Below are 21563 nucleotides of genomic sequence, written 5' to 3'. Positions count from 1 at the left end.
ATAATTACTTTAAAATAAATGTATTGATTTGAAATTAGTAGCATTCAATAGAAAACATTTGTGAAGGATACCTTCATAAAAGAGCCACTGTTGAGAATGTTTGAAATTGAACATGAAAATTAACATGATATTTGCTTATTTACTTTGTTTATCCAGAAAAAGCATCTGTGACACTATTCATTAACTTGCATTCCCTCTTCTGACTCTCCAGCAATTCAGCACACAATAACTATAGGTCCTAGCCAACATAGAACATTTAAAAAATAATTCTACCACAGAAAATGGGATTTTAACACACATGCAGCGGAACCGTCTTCTTTTTAAGAGAATTTGTACTGCAGCTCAGATTTTAGAAAATTTACCATAAACGAAGTTTTACTATAATTGTCTAGGGTCTACTTAGCAAAGAGTGTCTCCTCCGCATTCGAGGAACTTGAGCAAAGTATCTCTTCTTACCACATATCTGCAAAGGGATGACCCTCACTCCATACTGAAGTAAATTGATATAAGGCATTCAAACCAAAACCATGTCCACACAAGGGGGTTGTACTAATTTAATTAAACCATTTTCAAAACCATTGTAGTTAGGTCAGAACAATTTTCTCATGTACACTAAGCCTCTATCTATACTTCAAATGGGAAATAGGCAGAAAAATAGGCAACTTCTTTTCTAAGCAGGAGAATATGTGAATGCCATAATCACCTTGGAATACAGCATTTATCACTTATCTGACAGGTACGAAATGTTGCATTCCAAAGGGATTAGCATAGTGGATCTTGCATATAATGGACTGAACATGCACTCTTAGCAGAGAGAGGTAGCACGAGAGTCAAAGTCCATCCAAGCAATTAGAGACTTTCACTGCCCATTAGTATAATACGTGGATTTTCAATAAGTTTACTATAATTTTATGGATAAAGCAAAGTATTCCTTTAAAACAAAATAAATATTAATATAAAATGTATTTATATATGCATACACATATACATATACATAGAAATGGACATATGCACGCAAATTTAAGGTAAATTTGACAAAACTTTTGGAAAATATGAGCATTAAAAATTAGATAATCTCACTGTAAATCTTCTTTAAAATTTATTTTCGTTCCTCATAATTCTAACATTATCTAGGAACTACAAATCTGCTTTAAAATGTGTGGGCTTTAGGAAGGACTAGTGCCAAGGAGTACTTATGGATGGGCCAGCATTTATATGCATATTGGGGGTGTGTCTGAGTTTGGAACTCAGCATGTCAGCTTTCATGAAGCTTTGGAAGTCCAGATGATATGACAGTTCTGATGTGAGTTTCTTAGGCCTATAACAGAGAAGCTATTTACTTCAGAAAACCTGCAACCAGCAACTTGGTTCTTTAAAATATAAAGACAGTAGTTTCTACTGCATTCCAGTAACATGGGGCCTGCCTCGTTCTCTTTAAAGCGAATGGCAGTTTTGACTCAAATGGGAACAGAATAAGGCCTGACCTGCTACATGAGAAACTATTTTGTGTGAAAAAATGAGAGAATTTGTTTATCCCTAGACTTGTGGGTGAAATCATTTACACTCAGTACACTTTGATGGGACAGAAGAAGAAAAAAAGAAATAGAAATCTAAGCATGTTTCTAAAATGTGTTATGTGTCTCCGCACTTCTAGGGCATATGCCCTTTCAACATCTGTTATAAGGAAAGCATATTTGTTTCAATTAGCTAAGGCAGTTTGTTTGTACATAAACTATGCAATCTCCATCATGCATGTATACAAAGGATACATCTCCATTAAGCCCCATGATGTAACTGCTTGCTCCTTTTCTTTCTAGAGTATCAGGAGGAGTTTCTCAACTATTCTTAATCAAAAAAGGGACATATATGCACAGACTGATACCTCTAGGACACTACATACCTCTAGGATTCATATTCCTATTATGAATCAGAGGTAACATTCATGGCTCAAGAGAATTGACTTGGGACAAGTCTTGATGGGCAAAAGTGTGTTTTTTCAAGAGTGTTAGTTCAGATGAGATAAGTTAACATGTTAGGGTGCTGATTTACAGTGTTTGAAATTGTTAAGTCTGCATGTTGTTGTCTAGGGAAAAACTGAAGCTACAACATGGCCAACTATGATGGCTTCAAACCTGTTAGCTCACATTGTAATGGGGCTTTTCAGGCATGTTAAGCTAACTCGATTGAGCTAACATGAATGAAAATGCCCTTTTAGCCAGCAAGACAAGACCTATGGAGATAGAATCAGAGCAATATCTGTTCTCTGAGTACTGAACATTACTATAGCACACATGCTCTTGCGAGAAGTCCTTGCGTATCTCCATTTGTGTCGGAATTGCTGAAATGCTTGGTTGAGCCATGTATTAATAAGGCGAGAGCTAAGAGTTCAGATTTTGACAACTTCAGTAAGTTTCCAAAGCAAGGGAAAAGGAAGACTGAAGACGTAAATCAAACCTCATTTATATCTCAAACCATTTGTGATAAAGCTATATCATTAATTTGGTTGGTGTTGTTTTGCAGGAAATAGTTCTTAGCAACTTCACTGCATGTCGTCATCTCCACGGTCTCTCCTGATATCTTCTAAAGGATGCAGATAGTGTTTGATTTTCAACACAAATTCTTGTGGATAACTCTTGAATTGCAAATTAAAACCATGAGCAAATAAGGACAGAAATGGAAGTAAATGGGAACACATTTTACAGTAATATCTAAGGTGTGATTATATGTGAGTGGGAGTGATGGGGAGCGGGAAATGGTATGCATTGGGAATTCATCTTATTGGAACTTACACTTGACAAAAGAGATGAAAAATACTAAAGACTGGACTGGCAGAAATTAAGTTGGAGAATAACAATTTATGTGTGATATTTAATGCAGACCTTAAAGCTGACTGTAAAGCCACAGAGTTTTAACATTTTGACTACGTTAGTTGGGCTATCCATCTAAAGTCCATGGCTACCCCCTCTGAGATGTCTGTCCATCCGTAATGTTACCTTCAAAGAATGTGGCCTGGGGAAATTTATTTCCTAACAAAAATGATTCCTTTACAATTAAATGAATGTAGTGCGTATGAAGTAGAGCTTATGCATGTGTCCACAGCATAGGTATAAAACGAGCAGCAGATGCCCAGCCTTCCCGATGTTGCCCATAGGGGGACCTGAACCTCCTTGTTCTGAAGGGATCATCTCTAGAGGTCAGAAAGGTGGTCACTCTTCATGCCCATTAACTCCTTTGGTTCTCTGTAGACAGTGCTAATTTTGCTAAATAGTTATTTGATTAAAATGCTTTCTGTCATTATTGACCTGTGCAGGATTTGCTCAGGCAACCTAAAAGTGAAGGAAGTATAATCCACCACTACTCCCAAGAACCATCGAGTGTCCTGTAAGCTTCTTTTTATTTGACAGATGTACAGGTTGAACCTCTGTAATTCAGCACCCTTGGGACCTGTCCAGTGCTGAACGAGAGAATTACCGAACCACTGGAGGTCAATATTGTCTTGCACCATTACCCATACTTCTACTGCTTACTGGGCTCCTAAGAAGACATTTAGAGGTAAATTAGAGCTAAACAACAGCACAGAACACTGAGACCCAGGACTGGTGGCTGTAAACAAACTTTACAGGATCACAGGAAACTTGGCCACACCCATGGTAAATGGACACCCAGCTAACTAAAATCATGCCAGGCCATGGATGTTGCTGGACCACAGAGTGCCAGTCTAGAGAGGATCAACTTGTATTGGTGATATTATTATTTTGTATTTTTTACCTCTGTGTCTGAACTACACAGGTAGACAATATGCCTTTTCTTCATCCTGATCAGGGATGAATCAACAAGAACACACAATGTTTAAGAGGAAGAGATTTCAAGAATTCCATTTTGAAAGAACCCAAACAGCATGTTTTGCCTTCCCCATTGCCCTTTTTCTGGGAAGGTTTTTGTCAATTTCACGTAGCCAGAAAGTGAAATTGACAACAGCCTTCCAGCCTCTCTGGCAGCCTGGCAAGAGGCAACCTTTCTGCCTTCCCCCATCTAAGGGGCCAAGGAGATAGAGAGCCTGGCCATTCAGCCTTCTCCTCAGACAAAAAGCCAGAGAGCCCAGTTACTTAGCCTCCCCGGTCTCCCCACTGGCTCTGGGAGCCCAAAAGGCAGAGAACCCAGACACACAGCCTCTCTATAGGAGGAAGAGTTAGGATGCTCAGCTTCTTCAGCTTCAGAGTTTGGAGCGGATGGGGGAGGGAGGGGAGAGAAAGGGAAGCGGCTGAGTGCCTGGGGTCTCTGTGTAGCCGGCCCTAGTATGCAGGGAGGGACGAAGGCGAAGTGAAGCAGTCTATGAAGCTGGGTTTTTGCTTCTCCATGTAACAGAACTGGGGAAGAGGCCTTGGCAGCCCTCCTAGAAAGCTCTTATCATTTGTGCTTTAAGAGCCTTCTAGGCTGGGAAGGGTGGGGGAGGAGTTATGGGGGAAGGGGAGAGGAATCATCTCAGTTTTCCCAATGGAAAAATTACATTTTTTTTTTTGGCAAAGCTGAAATCTTCTTATAGAACATTTTGGATTTTGCAAAAAGGACATTTTTCACCAGAAAATCAATCAGATGAAAAATTTCAACCAGCTCTATTAAAAGTGCTTTGTTTTAAGAATCCTGACAGCATACAGAACATTCCTGATCCCACCCCAATATAGATTGCCAACAAATGTTACAGTACAGCAAATATGTAAGTCCAACATGAATAAGTTTTAAATAGATAATAAATTAGGGAAAGGAAGACCATTTGCCTTTTAGGAAGAATTAGTAAGGAAGCTGCCCCTGGTTACTCTTAAGTGTTTCCAGTAGACTTATATTCAAAATACAATGAAGAGCATTGCAAGAAGAACCCAGTACAACATGCAGTTCCTAACAGAGGCTTTGCTTGATATTTCCAATTCCTGAAATGAATAAATGAATTAATGAATGATATTCACTTGCTGGTGAAACGGAAAATATTAATGCATGCATTTTGTTCAATGTTCAAGTTCTTAATGTTAACTTGAATGTTTGCCATCCTGTTGCAATGTACTCAGGAGTTAAAGACTGATCTAGATATGTATTTTGTTTTTAAAAACCCACAAAATACCTAAGAAGCAAAAGCCGAAGAGCGCATTTTTCACTTGTGCATCGATTTGATACCACATATACTACACTATGCATTAACCATTTGATCTAGTTCAGAAGTTGTAATATCTGGATTTATGTAAAATGAGAACCGTAAGATATGAGAAATCTTCCCTTGATTATAGGAGCAGAATACCTCCCAACAGGGTGATATAAGAACATACACTTAACTGTCATTCCAACTATACGTTTAAAATATGATTTGGGGAGAGTCCTCTTCTTATTCCTTTCTTAGTAAAATAGCACATATTTTCAAATGGTTGAATCTCTGTACCAAATGCCCTCCAATACAATCCTTATTATAACAGAGCATGCTCATAGCTGTTTCTGACATACTGTGCCACTGATGTATCAGCACTTGGCTTTATACACAATACCTCCTCTTCACCACACAAGATTAATTTGTTCTGGGCAATTGCTATTAAAAATACTAATCTCTCTCAAATCACAAATTATAATCATATTCAAATAACCTGATAATATATTTGCTAAGCACTTAAGGAGTCGATCATTTGAATGGATGCAGTATTACTTTTAAAGTCTGCAAGTGATGGTATCAATTCAGAATCATTTAAATATTAGTTTACAAATATTGCTTATAGCTTAATAGCATCGTAGATGTAGCTTCACAAAGATATTGGCTCTAGACAGTAATTATATCCTCAGCCTAATGTTGTGGTTAATGGACATACACATTTCAATGATAATTGCAATGCCTGAACATGATAATGTGCCTTTATTAGCAGCTACAAAATAAAGCTGAGTTAGAGCCAGTTGCAGAACTGAACTAGGATAATTATTTATTTTTAAGATTGCTTGATATTTTATTAGAAAAGTATTCTCTCTAATACAACAGACCTTTATGGAAACCAATGTCTTGATTACAAATATAGGATTAAATACTAACTGTACAAATGTTCATGTAGGTAGTAGCAGTGGTGAATAAATAGACTGAATGTTCATAATCACATTGTACAGTAGCGATAAATGAATGTCATATATATATAAAGCATATTTTAAGGCTGCAATGTAAAATATTCAAAAGTTAGGAAATACCAGAATTAAGGTTGCCCATTCAACCTCAATTTTAATACCCTTGTAACTCAGGCACTTTGGTGTAGCATTTAATTACATAAGTGTCATGTTTCCCTCTCCCCCTCCCCCGAGGACACCTGCCATCCCCGTACATGGACTGGGTGGTCACGAGGGAATGAATCCCGTTTGTGTAGTGAATGCAGCTGTTTGTCTAGAGGATCTTGCCTGATTTCCTGAAGAAGTTGGATGATGTGTAGAGATGAGACAGGAAACTGTATCAAGAAAAAGAATATTCTTGTAGTTAAGGAAGCTGAATGTCATGCTGCCAAGTGGGTTTTATCCTATATCTGCTACCACAGACTTCCTACACCGAATGAAATAGAATTACTAATCAAATATTTGGTTATGATCTGTGTGGATAATGAAAAACCTTATGGAAGTTCACAAAAAATGGAACATTTTGCATAAAAGGTTCAATAACATTAAAATGGTAAAAAATGGACACAAATTGAAAACCTTGCATTAGTATGAAGCCTTGAGCTCACTATTTTGCTATGTCTTGAGAACCCCTGCTATTATTTCACTGAAGAATGCAACATATAAGTGTAAATAAAAGGCTGCTAAAGTTTCTGCTAAACAAGTACTAGCCCCCTTATATAAAGTGTACTGCGGACCATAACAAACCATGTCACAAAGTCTCATAAATTGCATAAAGTGTTTAATCCATAGCTTTGATTACAGTTCAGAAAGGCAAACTTGTTCTATCTTTAATCTAGCTACTGCTGCTAAAATCAGCGATAAAGACATGGTGATGCCGACCCCAGTGCAAGCTAGAATACATGTATGTACTCAGGGCTCCTAAGGGGCTTGTAACACCCATGCCACTGTGTCTTCACTGTTGTTTTTAGACAGCCAAGCTCGATTAAAGCTAGCCTACCTGAACTGTAATCACACCCCTTGACTGCAATATAGACATACCGTTTGTTGGATCTCAGTTCTTGCTAACGGGGGATTTAGAAAGATAAATCATTTACTAACAAGGACAACAGCATGTTGTGCCATGTCAGCTTACAAAGAAATAGCACAAATATGAGACACACAGTTTTATATAAACTGATTTGTAACCACAGTGTGTAATATATTCTGAAGCGCTGGCTGTCTAGAGTAGGTTACCCACTTGGTGTGACAAAGTTACTTCCCTGCTCCCAGGGAAGAATTAAGGCAAGACTCTTGGAAACCATGTCAACGATATAGCACTGAGCAGTGCACTAGAGACACACAATTGTGGTGCGGTGGTACTATAACAATGGAGGTCAGTGGTTCTCAATCAGGGGTACATATATCCCTGGAGGTACTCACCTCATCTAGATTAGTGTCTCAACCTGAGGGCCATAGTACAAGTTTACAGGGGTCACAAGTGCAGAGCCGGCATTAGGGGGTGGCAAGCAGGATAACTGATCACAGTTCCACACCACTGGGATCCTGTGAAACTAAGTGTCCTGTTTCAGCCTCATCGCCTGGGACTTGGGCTTCAGGCAAGGCTCAAATGAAAAATGGACCCAAGTATTATATTGAAATATAAGCGCAATATTTATATTTCATTTTATGTATTTTGTCATTATATAGTAAAAATAAGAAAGTGAGCAATTTGTCAGTAATAGTGTGCTGTGACACTTTTGTATTTTTATGCCCGATGTTGTAAGCAAGCAGTTTTTACGTGAGGTGACACAGGTGTGTATGCAAGACAAATAAGAGTCCTGACAGGAGTACAGTAGTCTGGAAAGGTTGAGAGGCACTGATGTAGGTAATCCACCTTTCCAAGAAGTAGTAACTAGGTCAACAGAAGAATGTTTCTGTTGACCTATCCTCATAAGAACGGCCATACTGGGTCAGACTAACGGCCCATCTAGCCCAGGGAGGAAACACAACAGGTAATCCTTAACTGATCCCTCTCCTATCACCCATATCCCTAACACCAGGGAGTTAGATCAGTGCAGCTACAGTGCTCATGGGTGTTAATTTTTCATATTCCCAAGGACTACAGTTAAGTCAGCCTAACTTTTAAGTATAGGCCAGGTCAGAATAATAAATACTTCCTTGAGCTGGTATCACTTGCCCTATCAAGAACTGGATGGAGCCAACTTATACGGTGTGCCCTGGAGAGAAAATGTAAACACCAATGACCAGACACTAATTTAGTGACTAGGAAACAAAAATGGTATTTCTGAAGGAGAAAGAACCAGGGTTTTTTGTAGAAGCCTTGAATTTTCTCATCCCACTTTCTATATTTTTTACAAGTAAGATTTCCCTTCAAAAGCAGAGACAAATTCACAGACTTCAATTGCCCATCAATCAAAAAAAGGCTGCAGGTATGCTCAATTCAACTTTGTGTGTAACAGTTTTCACCAGCTAGAAAGGCATGTTAATCACACTAAACAGTGAGTGAACTTATCATTCTGTGCCACCTTTACAATTTTTATTCTGAAGGCTTGAAACCAGTTACTTCTTGGATGGTTATATTAACAGTATTTTGTTCATGTTTAGGGCTAAGAGTCTTTGAGGAAAGGGGAGCAAAATAACTCTATGACTCACAATTTTGGCACTTATTCCAGGCCCCCTGACCTATTCATTCTTTCCTACCTGTCAAAACAGTAAGTAAGTTTTCCTTAGCTGCTTCAGATGTTAGGAGAATACTGTTATTTCTGGTATTATCCACCTAAACACAACACACATAATATGATAAGTAAAGTAGCAGAGACCCGGGCTTTGACTATAAAGAGTGATAGGCTTGGACAGCTACGCTGGATCTCTCTCTCTCTCTCTCTCTCTCTCAAGGTGCAAGACTTTCCACTGACTTCATGAGCTTTGGATCAAGCACTTTAAGAATAGCAACTGTTGCTGTGGTGTATAGTCTAGTAGCCATGCTGTGAAAAACACTAAAGTGAAGATCTGTCTCTATGATGTAAATTATTATGGTCTTTATGTAACTTCTTCCACATATTACTGAACATTACTCCAGATTAAACAAACACCTCTATTTTATCCATAACTTAATTCCCCATGATCATTAACTAACAATATGTGCATGACAATACCCTATTCTCCAATACAAGTTTTTAAATAACCTGAGTATTTGTAAATTATAAGGATGTCATGGCTTATTTCAGTTTTATCTACATTAAAAGAAATTGTTGCCTCCTCTTTCTATCTTTTGAAACTGAAATCATTCCAGACCCCTACTCGAATATGTTATGGAGGGAAGTTGCACCCAGTTCTCATTACAATGCTTCCTTAACAAACTCTAGATGTTAAACTCAAATTAGAGGCATTTCATGCAATCTGAAAAATATTCACTTCAATTAAAAATAATTGATGCATAGTGAAATAATTCTTCCCAAAGCTGCTGTAAAATCTTCAAAAAATAAAGCTACTTAATAATTTTCATCTCCTACAGGCTACAGAGAAGCATTATTGCATATTAAAAATTGGAGTGCTGTTTTCCCAGAGGTAAGAGAAAGTTATTAAAACAACCTATTTATTGTTGTTATAACTATCCATTTGTGCTACACAAAAAGTAACAATTTCAGTACATTAAAAGAAAAGCTAATTAAGGCATAATTAGTATTTTCTGTATTTTGATAATTAGGGGTTAGTTGGCTATTCCTTTTCAAATTTCTATTTGATGCACCCCGACAATACCTTTAATGAGCAACTAACACTATTGAATCCCTGATGGCTGAGGAGTTTAGTGACCACTACTACATTACTTCCATTTATCACTGCCTCTTTACCTATAAATTAAACTAGCCCTGTAGCTATGTTGATCTACTTTATATCAATTTCTTCATCCATATCAGCTGAATATGTATGGCATTAACCTCATTTACTAGTTGGGAAAAGCTGAATTAAAATGAGATCTAATTTCTAGTGCACAGCACAATTTCAAAACTGCCTGCTAATTTCCACCACCTGTCAGCACAGCAATCCTTTACTTTCTTGTAATGAAATAAAACAGTGAATATATTTTTTTACAGCTCAGAAGAAGGGTCATCACTCAAAAGTGTTAAGATATCATTAATCACAAGACACTAATGCCCCGATCCTGTTATGCAGCTTGAACAGGCCAATGCCTGCACCCACACAGCTCCCCAGTGAAGTCCATGGGGCTCTGCACACGGATCTTACCATGTGTAAGGCCTTACAGGATTAGAGACAAAGTAAACAAATTCTGTACATATATTTATTGTTCCTACTAGCTCTAATGTTACCATGCCTGCAGAGAAGACAATCAAATAATGAATGAATGTAGTGAAGGGATATCAACACATGTCAATGTAATGTTCTGCATTAGAGAATGAACCTAGCCCTAAAGTCAAAAAGTGTATGAATGATGTTAGAATACTCTTGAAATGTACTTTGAGCAATTGCAAATTACATTTCCTGAGGCTGAAAATTATCCTAAAAATCAACATGTTTTGTTCCTTACTTCCCTTACAAGTACATTGATGTCTAATATTAAATCTAATTATTCTTTATATGATGCAGCTCTATTCCTCAAAAACTGATCTTTTATATTTACAAGCTAAAAGATTGGAAAAAACATTGTAACGTGTTTGTGGTCCCAAATATTATTTAATAACTTGACCTTCTTTATAATGATTAGATACATAAATAGGTGCAATGTTAAGGTATTATACATAATACATAACAAGAGATCCTTTCCCTTCACCATAATAATTAATTGGTTAAAACACTTCACTATCATGCTCCAACCTAGGAATAACGTCTACTGTGGATAACTAAAATATAGTAATTTCTCCCACTTGCCCTTCTACCACCCAGATGAGAATACTGGATGGCTCTGCTGGTACAAGCAGAGTAAAACTGACTATCACCCCAGCTGGGCACGAGAGCTTGTTCTTTCTCTAGAATTCTCTACAATTGCACTCCTACATTTTAAGGACAGGAAGAAACATGGCAGGTCAGAACACATTGCATCCCATTATTCCTAAACTAGCGTGTGGTCCCTTGGAAACCACTGCCATTTAGTGTAGATTAGAAAAGTCCTCAACTACTCAAACCTATACTGGGGTTAAGACAGAGCCTTGGAAAGACAATCAACCCTTGTTACATTCTCAGACTAAGCCTCAAATCTGATCCATTAGGTTTCAAATTTGAAACTTTTATTTTAAAATGGTTCACAATTGAATGTGGAACTGAAAATGTTTTTCTTTACAAATACTTTTAAAGCTGTCAGATATATACTTGCTAAACCTGACTATTTGGATTAAGAGCTAAAACTCACCCTCTTAGACCATATGCACAAATAGGTAAAGAGGTAGACACGCTCATTGGAGCTACTGGATCCAGTTCTGGTCTCCTCCCAAAATTTGTGGAGTTCATACACTGCAGATCATATGCAGCCAGATTAATGGAACAGGTTTCAGGGCCACAGGGCCAAGATGTGGGAATCTGTACATTTTAACCAAGACACTCCCTAGCCGATCACACTAATCCTCAAGACGATCACTGCTGATCCTAGCAGGGCTAATCTGTTATAAACTCTATTAAGTGCCACACCCAAATCAAAGCACTAAAGCTGCTTCTACAAGGCTGTCCTTGCCCTAAGGTGTAAACAGACTCAATTCTGCCTCTAAGTGTTTTGGAAATTGCTGTAGAATGACCCAATCCTAAAAATATAAACCAATGTTAAATGCTATTAAAGAGCATCACATGTTGTACAAAGGAAAGGTGACAAGTTCATAAATAAGACAGACATAATTCTTAATCCATGATGATGTGGGGGGAAGGCGGAATGGGAATAGGGAAGAAAACTGAAGACAGAGGCCACTAAACAACATGATTCTGAATTCCTTTAGCACATTTTGAAGTTAACTTCCTTTTTAAAAATGCATATTAATGATAAAGTATATTTGTAAAACCACAAGAACTACACCTTCCAATCTAGCACACACTTATTACCATACTCAAAACACAAAACCACAGACATTACAAAGGGGCTGTCAGTTAAAAGGAGTCTTTTGTTTTAAAAAATACACAGTATGCCCAGTATGTGGAATAGATTTTGATCTGAGTATATATGTACACGTGTACGTTTTTAACTTCACATACTAGATGCACAGCAACTCAGTCTATAATAAATGTACATATTAGCCACAAGTTAAGAATATTGACATCAACCTCATTTAATGAAAGAGTGAAAAAATAAAGCACAAGATGTTCTGTAGTAAATAAGACTTTAGCTACTGTAATAATGGGCCAGAGCCTCATGTGAGACTGATCTGCTAATAGATGGTGGTGGCACAAACATGGTTTTAAGTTCACCTTTCACTGTTTTGATTCAAATGCTATTCATTTTGGGGCACACCCCAAGTACCATTATTAGAACGGCTATCGGTTGGCCAAAGAGTTGAACACAGCCCCAGACCAGCACAGCCCAGGGCAGTTCCAGCCACACCTCTTTCCTACTACACTAACAGGGCCCGTGTCAGCAATATGGCATGAACTGATCACCCTTAGAATGGAGTTAGTCTCCTTGGTCCACATACTACAGTTTTTGAACAGTGCAATAAGTAGTGCTGCACTATAGAATATGTACCCATCAGTACGTATAAACACATTGCATATGTTAATGTATACAACTCGGAAAGACTTTATTGTCAATGTAAGAGTAATATACTAGGATAAAGTAGCATATCTTCAATGGTACCACAAATAAGTAGTGGCACCATGGGAGAAGCCTTGAAGACTTTTTCTGTTTATTAAAAAAACCCCAAAAACCTGGATGACTGTTTAATGAACAAGAGATCGTAAGCAATGAATTTGCTGAATTATTTTTGTTGCCATATACATTCCTACAATCTATGTATTTGATATCTGATGTTAATTCTTAATTGCTATACCAGGCTTTGGATATTTTTTTAAATATAGCTCCTAATTTATACCAATAAGCCAAAATAAATTTTGTTAAATTACACTAACTGTGGGAACAAATCTTGCAATTAAATCAGATTACGAAATTTTCTCTAATTACTGCTTGTTTCTGAGTATAAACATAAGATCAAATTTAACAATGTTCATATAAAACTATTTCAAACTATATCTAAATATGGCTGAAATACACAGAATATCCATTATTTGTTCTGTAAACAAAACTCTATACAACAATCTTGAATGTTTATATAAATGGATATTAACTTAGCCAATTGATATCAATCTGTTTTTCTGCTTCCAAGTGTGAATCCTTTTATTTCATATTCCTAGATGCCTGCCAGCAGTATGCAGTACAGCAGGATTTACAACTGCGAGGATAGAATGCCATCTGCTGCTACAAATGCCACTACAGCAGGAAAAAATAATGGAAGGACAGCAGAGTTCTGCTTTCTGTTTTTCGCATACAATATCAAATATAGTTTGGGATCAGTTTTTAAAAAAACACCAACTTCAGTGGAGCGCTACACACAGGATTACACACACAAGGGGCTAACTGCAAGAACAGATATGCAACTTCTGTCGACAAAAGAAAAATTAGGGGTCGGACCAACATGCAGAATGGATGCACCATGCATAGGTCTGCCCTGACTTTGTGTAGGGTTGGTTGCCAGGTGTCCGGTTTAGAACCGGACAGTCCAGTATTTGAGCTTTCTGTTCCGGAAACAAACTGAGAAAATATAAATGTCTGGTATTTTCTAAATAAGATGTAATGTAGATTGTGATGCAACGTCAAGTATGTCCAGTATTTTTGTTGAAACCATCTGGCATCCCTACCTTTGTGTACTTGGGTACAGTCCTCATAATGGAACATTCTGGGGCAAACCTCTTCCTCTATCAGATTTTAATGCAGAAGGGGAGTGATAGGGCCTCAAAGGATTAAAGTGATGAGGTCAATAGGACTAGAATTTGGCCCTGAGTGGGAGAAAAAAAATGAAGTACAATATGTCTTCAAATTAAAATTATAGTGGTGAAAGATATAAAAATGGGCATATGATGGACATTAAGTAGCAATCAAATTAGATGTTCCATTCCTAATATAGTAAATAGACTTTTAAAACTGACCTTGGTAATTTTCTTCATCATTAGTAGTTCTATAAGAAATCCTTCCCAAACCACCATGATAGTTTGGTCACAAATGAGATAATGGCCATTACCCAAAGGCAGGGTCCTTGGCTTGATGGACTACTGCTTTGAACCATGCACATCTATCTAGGGAAAACAGAAATCCTGACATTCTTACATCATTTCCCCTTAACTCTTGAAATAAAACTAGTTGTATTATTTTCCTTACTAGGGATCTACAATACATTGAATAAAAAACATTTATGGTATTTAGTAATATTTAAGCTATTAGCTATTTAAACTTCCATGTAAATGGCAGTTGTGGCAGCAATCTTAAGACTTTTCAACTAGTAAAATACACAATTGGCCATAAGATTCTTGCGCATTATGTTATGATTTAATGTGCAAGAACTCAAGCTTTACATCCTTCTTTGGGCGGGGAAACTTCAGGCATCTGAATGTTAATACTTATTTTTAGGACATCATTTCACCCAGATCCAAATTCTTCCCCTAACTGTACCTTAGCACTAGCCTTACACCAGCATGGTAATAGGTCATCGTGCATTAACAAATCACGTCCATTCAGCACCCGTCCAGACAGCAAGAATCCACACACAATAAGGAGAATTAGGAAAGCAATACACTTACCCGACAGAAATCAGATATTATTGATCAGAATGATTATGACAATTTTGCGTCCACTGAATTTCAGTCACAAGGGACATGCCTACACTGGGGAGCTATTTCAAAATAAATCCCCTTACTTCGAAACAGCAAGGCGACTGTTCACCCTAACACGCCTGTTATTTCAAAATAATGGGCTTATTTCAAAATAATAATTCCTGCTTGTGAAGAGGAATAAGCTTATTTCACAATAGTTATTTCGAGAGTTATTATTTCAAAATAACTTACTATGAAATAACCTGGTAGTGTAGACATAGTTTAGGCATTTTGTCCGATTCAAGCAGGAGCAGAATCTGTTACCGTAATATTATGAAACAATGCATCATATTGGAAAAAACACGAAATAGGTTTGGCAAGTGAAGCAACACTGAAGTTTCTATGAAAAAGCAATTCAGCATAGTATAAAACTTTAATCTTTAATATCAAAGTAAGGAGCTATTCAATAACCCTAAACTATGATTCAAACTAAAAGGGGATAAAAGAATTCTGTGGTTTGGGACCATTCACCAGAAAAGCATGATTGCAATACTACATAAGTAAAACCAAAATCTTAGTCACTGTCAAAAGTCTTGCTAAAGATTCGCTTGGGGCTCAAACAAAATTCCTTCAATCTTTCTCAAGATCAATTGATCTTGTCTTACTGATGCTCTCTTTATAACATCTATATTATGACTGTCCCCTACAGTTAAGGTGAATTAACTGCTGCTTCTTCCAAGAATGCATCTTACTTTTCCCTTTTTCCTATTTAAAATGCAGAAAAGCCAAGTAATGTGAGAAATACAGTGGAAACTGCATAAATGAATAACTGTCAAAAGAAAAGAACTATTAAAAGAATAAATCTTGTGTACCCAGCTGTGAAATATAACACAATATAGCAGAACCCAGTTAAATGTTTGAAATAAAAAATTGAAATGCAAAGTAACCTAAAACTGCTAAATGAATACAACTTTTAAAAATATTAACTGTCTGCATGCCAAACCTTTACATATACACAGTAGTAAATCTTCTCAGAGAATCAAAAAAAATTGTAAAATTAATTAAAAACTGATAATGTCTTCAGTTTTCACTCTGGCACGTATTTTTATACATACAATAGTAACCCATTTCATCATTTTAATTACACACGTCTTGTTTGCTGCAAAGACTAACCTTTGAGGTACGCTGGAGCTGGTCCCCCACATATGTTTTACGGAATTGATCCAAAAACCAGAGAATTGCGAGTTCTACTTTTTCATTACTAGAGCGTGGTAACTGGGCATCCATCAAGGATATCAGCTGAAAAACTCTTAATGCCAAGAGAAAACAAACATTCTCAGGCGGACTATTCAAAGACATAAATTATATTCTGATAGCTAATTTTTATGGGTCCATCAGCAATTATTTATTTGCCTAAACTACTGTTTGCTACTTTTCTTCCTTACATTTCCTTCTTTTATGAACTACTGAAATGACCACTGCTCACAGCTGCACATCAGCACCACGCTTATTGCTAAACTAGGCTTTGTCACTTGAAATACATTTTTATACTTCTGTCAACTTGCAAAATGCTCTTTTTCTTAGTGCAGCATCAATATAATGAAAGCATTAGTTACTACAGCTAAAGAGCATCAGGACTTAAAATGCAAATGCAAAGTAAAACTACTTTAAGGGTACAAAACTGCGTTTAGTGGAAAATGAAAAACATTCTATTCAGAAAACGAATCTTGTTTATGTGGAATGTGGTAATTTTTTGTATCACTCTCTTACCCCATTCTTTACTACTTAAGGAGGCCTGCATAAAAATTGTGTCTTTGGGCTAGACCCTTAGCTGATATATTTATGCATATCTGTATTGATTTCAAAAGGGCTATTTTGATTTACCCTAATTAAAAATCTGGGTCCTTATTTCTAAAATTAACAAGCTCTTGCTTCTCCTTTTCATTCTTCTCCTGTTCATACTTAATTCTTAAAGTACTAATTTTTTGACTAGTCATTTGGGTGCTCTGAAAATTAGTGTGATTTTTTTCTAATTCTGATATGTGCAATTTTTGGATTAGAAGCCAGAAAGTATGTGTTTTAAAATAAACCTCACATTTAATAATATAGTAGAACATCCATAATGATGCAGAGTCCAAGGCTGTGTCTCAACTGCAGACTTCTTTTGGAAGCAGCTTTTCCAGAAGAGATCTTCCGAAAAAACGTCTTCCAAAAGAGAGTGAATACACAGCAAAAGCGCATCGAAAAAGTGATCTGCTTTTTCGAAAGATAGTGTCCACACTGAATGGCTGCTATCTTGCATTTAAGCTATGATTACTATGGACAGAATGGCCACTGGGACACCTGTGTTTTTTTCCTCTTTCCTCTTCTTTCGAAAGAACTTCCTCTTCCCCGTCCACACATGCCTTTTTCTGAAAGAGCTTTTCCAGAAAAAGACTTCTTCCTCGTAGAAAGAAGTTTACCAATGTCAGAAAAACCCCTCTGTTCTTTCAATTTTTTTTTCAAAAGAATGCGATTGCAGTGTGGATGTAAATAACTTTTTTTTTTTTCAAAAAAACCTGCTTTTTCGAAAAAACTCTGCAGTGTAGACATACCCTAAGATGGATTAGTGAAGCCTGACATGAGGATGTAGATACAGGCATCTCTGGCTAATTGTAAGTGTGTAAGTCATAAGAACATAAGAATGGCCGTACTGGGTCAGACCAAAGGTCTATCTAACCCAGTAGCCTGTCTGCCGACAGTGGCCAGCACCAGATACCCCAGAGGGGGTGGACCGAAGACAATGATCAAGCGATTTGTCTCCTGCCATCCATCTCCAGCCTCTGACAAACAGAGGCCAGGGACACCATTCCTACCCCTGGCTAATAGCCTTTTATGGACCTAACCTCCATGAATTTATCTAGCTTCACTTTAAACTCTGTTATAGTTCTAGCCTTCACAGCCTCCTCTGTGTGAAGTCGCTTTTTCAAGTGTTCTGTGTGTGAAGCCAGGGCAAGTGGGACTCTCCTATGTACCACAGGAACATCCTGTCATCCACAATAGCCTCCCCCCAGTCTGTGCTTCAATAAACTCCGAACCGAAGAGACAGGTTAAAGCCCATATTTTTAAAAGTGGCATCAAATTTTGAGTATTAACTTCAAATGTCTATTGCTTAATTTTCAAAGGTGCTAAGCATCTGCAGTTGCAGTTCCCTATTTGCAAACTCATGTAATTAAAATGAAGGAAGAAATGCAGGAAATGGACAAGTGATAAAAGCAACAATTAGCAAAGCTACCATTTTAAGGCTATGCACATAATAAATAATAACTACCTTTTTAAGTCTACCTATATCACAAATGGTAGGTGCAAATGCTCAGCCCACAATCATCCAAAGTTGGACTCTCAGAAAGTAGGGTACAGAGAAGGAGAGATCACGTTTGAAATTCTTGCTCTAATTCACTTTCTGCCTGGCCACCCAGACCAGGATGAAAACACTAAGTGCTGAAATCTAGAACTACACCACCAGATTGAAAAATGAAGGAGCAGGGTTGAAATCAGCTCAAATTCATATAAATTAAATACAGCCCTTGAGTTTGTAGCAGATGCCAATGTCATATACAACAATTAGGCAGAGTTTGGGCTCTTCTCTTTTACCAATAGATGTTTAAAAAATCGTATAACCCCTGGCTTGGTTTGATTTAACAATACACTTACCGGCAGGATAATTCTCCATCCATGGCATCATGTTCATCTGTACTGGTGTAAGTTAATCTTCCTCCTACAACAGTACCAACAAGATATACCAGCCATGCCAGACGTCCTAAATTAAAAAGAAAGAAAAACCCTGTAATAAGCAACCACATCGGCACAAAATAGTTCTGTATGACATACAACCGTGGAAGAGTCTGTGGGAGTAGAAATGGAAGCTTCATCCCTGAAGACTTTTTAAAGTGGACTGGACAGACTAGGGATGTTAAACAATTTGATTAATCAACTAATCGAATAGTTGATGGAATTTCTAATTTACAAAATGTTTAAAGTTTTTTTTCACATTCTTTGCTCAATTCTTCATTTGTATACCACAAAGCTTCATTTAATCTCCCCCAAGCTTTACAGTGACACATTCTGAAAGTACACAACTGAAAAGCAATGATTTTTCACCGCCCAGGCCCATTCAGCGAAGTCTTCCTTAAGTACACACATATGCAATAAAGGCCTGATCTTAATTTCTCATATTCGTGTAAATCAGGGATAATTCCCTTTCAATTATTGAGGTTACTCTGATCTAAACAAGGTCATACACATAACCCCCATGATGATAATCAAATGGGAAGGACACAAGCAAAGACAAAATAGCTGCTAAAATGTACCACAGAACTCAAATAAGAGGGACATGATTTTTAATACAAGTATTTATGATAAATCATTCTGCTCTGTATTTAAAATGTTTTGCAAAACCAGATAAAGTGTAGTGATACATATGCTAATCTTTACTTTTATTTCTAAGACACAAAGGAACATTAATATACAATTTTATAGTTTTGGAGAGACTTTGATGACACTTACTTTAAAATTCATTCAAGTTCTGAGACCCTCCATAGACCATTCCTTCAGCTTATCACTTCTTCGCAACCCCCCATTTCAGCTACTCACTATAGAGTTTTCTCAAAATTCTTTGGTCAAGGAAATGAAGGTTTGCTCCTCAGCCCCAAGATAAGAAAACAGGAAGGTCAGCTCCCCTCTCCCCCTTCCTACAGAAGGAAAGAGCCAGCTGAATGGAGGCACTGTCTCTATGCAATTATCTTTAATCTCTAGCCTTATATGTGCTTTCATGCAGATAGTTAGTGGCTGCTGTTGGAGTGTGGTCATCTGTTTCCCAACCCTCATCTTCTTCCCACCTTTGTATCTTGGACCTTTCAATATGTCCTCTGTGGATTTGAGGAAAGTGTAATGTGATGGAGTCAGATGACCCCGACTCATAGGCAAAGGGGACCTCTGATTGAAGACCCCAGAAGGAACAATTATTCGTAAGGATTTTTACTGTGGCTACATCTAGACTGCACTCTAAAATCGAAAAAAGCATATCTTTTTTCCATTTAATTTCAAAAAAGGCTATCAAAATTTGGCACGTCTATATGGCGCCAAATTTCAAAATAAAGTGCTCTTTCAAGCCATCCCTTACTCCTCGTAGAAAGATGATCATTTGGTATTAAGTCCAAAGTTCTTTCCATCCCTGTGACATCCATTTCCTCTCCTTCCCCTGATGAAGCAGATGGTTTAGGAGAATTCTTGGGGGACTCCTGGGTCTGGTACCCCTGAGGTATCTGGGGTTGTAGGAGTCTGTAGGCTGCCCACGGGTCCCAGTAAGGCCAACTGGGTGCCATGGGTGGTAGGAGCCATTGTGTTTGTTGCCACTGTTGATCCTGTTCTGGCTTAGGTGACAATGGTCTTGAGATAGTCTTGTATAGAGATCCTTCTTCATCCTCCCCACTCAGTGGCGAGGGCATTGAAGCCGATAATGGTTAGAAGCTGAGCCTGGAGGAATTTAGGGTGCCCCAGGGGGGTGGGATGGTAGAGGTGTTCCTGGCACTGATGTCACTGCCAGATTCGCTGTGGCAGTAAACTGAGGCAGGTATGGTAAGTTGCTATGTGTTATGAATGGAGCCAGTGCCAGCAGAGGTATTATGGCCAGTCCCCTAAGGCTCGTATGTTTTCATGCTATTATGTGGTACCAGCCTTTCAGCACTTGTACTGCAGAGCCGGGAGCTGGCATCGAGCATGCTCTCCCCAGTGCCGTTGTCAGTGCTTCTGCTAGCAGCACCGTCCCCGTTTTTGTCGGCGCCCTCTTCAGTGGGTGAGCGGTGCTGTGAGTATGGCAGCTGTTGCTGCTGTTGTTGCCACCTTCTGCATAGTGGCGGTTGTATCAGCACCAGCTTGGAGCTTTTTGTTTTCGCTCCTGGGCATCTTGAGGGGGAAGGTCACACCTTCTCCTTGGGGTCCCGGCTTTTCTGAGCGCCGGTTCCCTTCCCCGCCTACTTCTCCATCACCTTGGTATTTGTAGGTGCAGAGGCAGGCTTGCTGTGTTTCTTTGGTGGTATGTCTGATGCCACCAAGTAGCGGAATCTCTTTCTGGGTGTTTGAGCCCTGTCCTGGTCTCTGGCGCTTGGGATGTAGTTTAGCCCCTTATCCTGGGCACCCCCAGAAGATCTAGTTGTGGGTGATGCCCCTTTCGGCTTTGAAAGGCTGCAGCTTCTGTAAAGTGCAGGGGAGGTCTCACTCTTCCCCTTTCTTCTTCTTTTTTTTTTTTTTAAGAAAAGGTAAAGAATGCTAATCTAATCTATTTACAGTTCAACTTAACCTAACTACAAACATCTAACAGGAGTTTAAAGGCTGAGGTGAACTAGGGCAACTGCTCTTCTGCGACTGAAGCCGGCGGTGGTCAGAGAAGAACCGAGGAGGCGGTTGGCTGTGCGTGCGGGATGAACGTTCTTACTGTCACGTGCCAGTGCCACATGCACAGCCAACCAGAGGTCACTGCTATTAGAAGTCTGCTGACCATGGGTGCAGCGGCACTGGCACACCTAAGGTGGAGGACCCACGGGGACACTCCTCGAAGACCTGAGGCCACCATAAATTGTTGAATACTTTTGAAAATTTGGTCT

General features: G+C 38.3%; 1 protein-coding gene across 2 annotated transcripts in view; it reads right to left on the bottom strand.

Moving 5' to 3' along the window:
* The window catches only part of RANBP17 (RAN binding protein 17), a 227169-nt gene that overhangs the window by 165409 nt on the left and 40197 nt on the right, over positions 1-21563 (bottom strand). For both annotated transcript variants that reach the window (XM_089769552.1, XM_025181074.3), the window contains 2 exons: positions 18616-18721; positions 16096-16231 (listed from right to left, as the gene is read on the bottom strand). In XM_089769552.1, the coding sequence (XP_089625678.1) occupies positions 16096-16231; positions 18616-18721 (242 nt within the window). The remainder of the gene's footprint in view (positions 1-16095; positions 16232-18615; positions 18722-21563) is intronic.

The sequence above is a fragment of the Pelodiscus sinensis genome, chromosome 16 (genome assembly GCF_052426305.1).
Source record: "Pelodiscus sinensis isolate ZL-2025 chromosome 16, ASM5242630v1, whole genome shotgun sequence".
In the NCBI taxonomy this organism is placed as follows: domain Eukaryota; kingdom Metazoa; phylum Chordata; order Testudines; family Trionychidae; genus Pelodiscus; species Pelodiscus sinensis.
The sequence above is the reverse complement of the archived record's forward strand: the minus strand, read 5'-3'. Positions and strand labels throughout refer to the sequence as shown.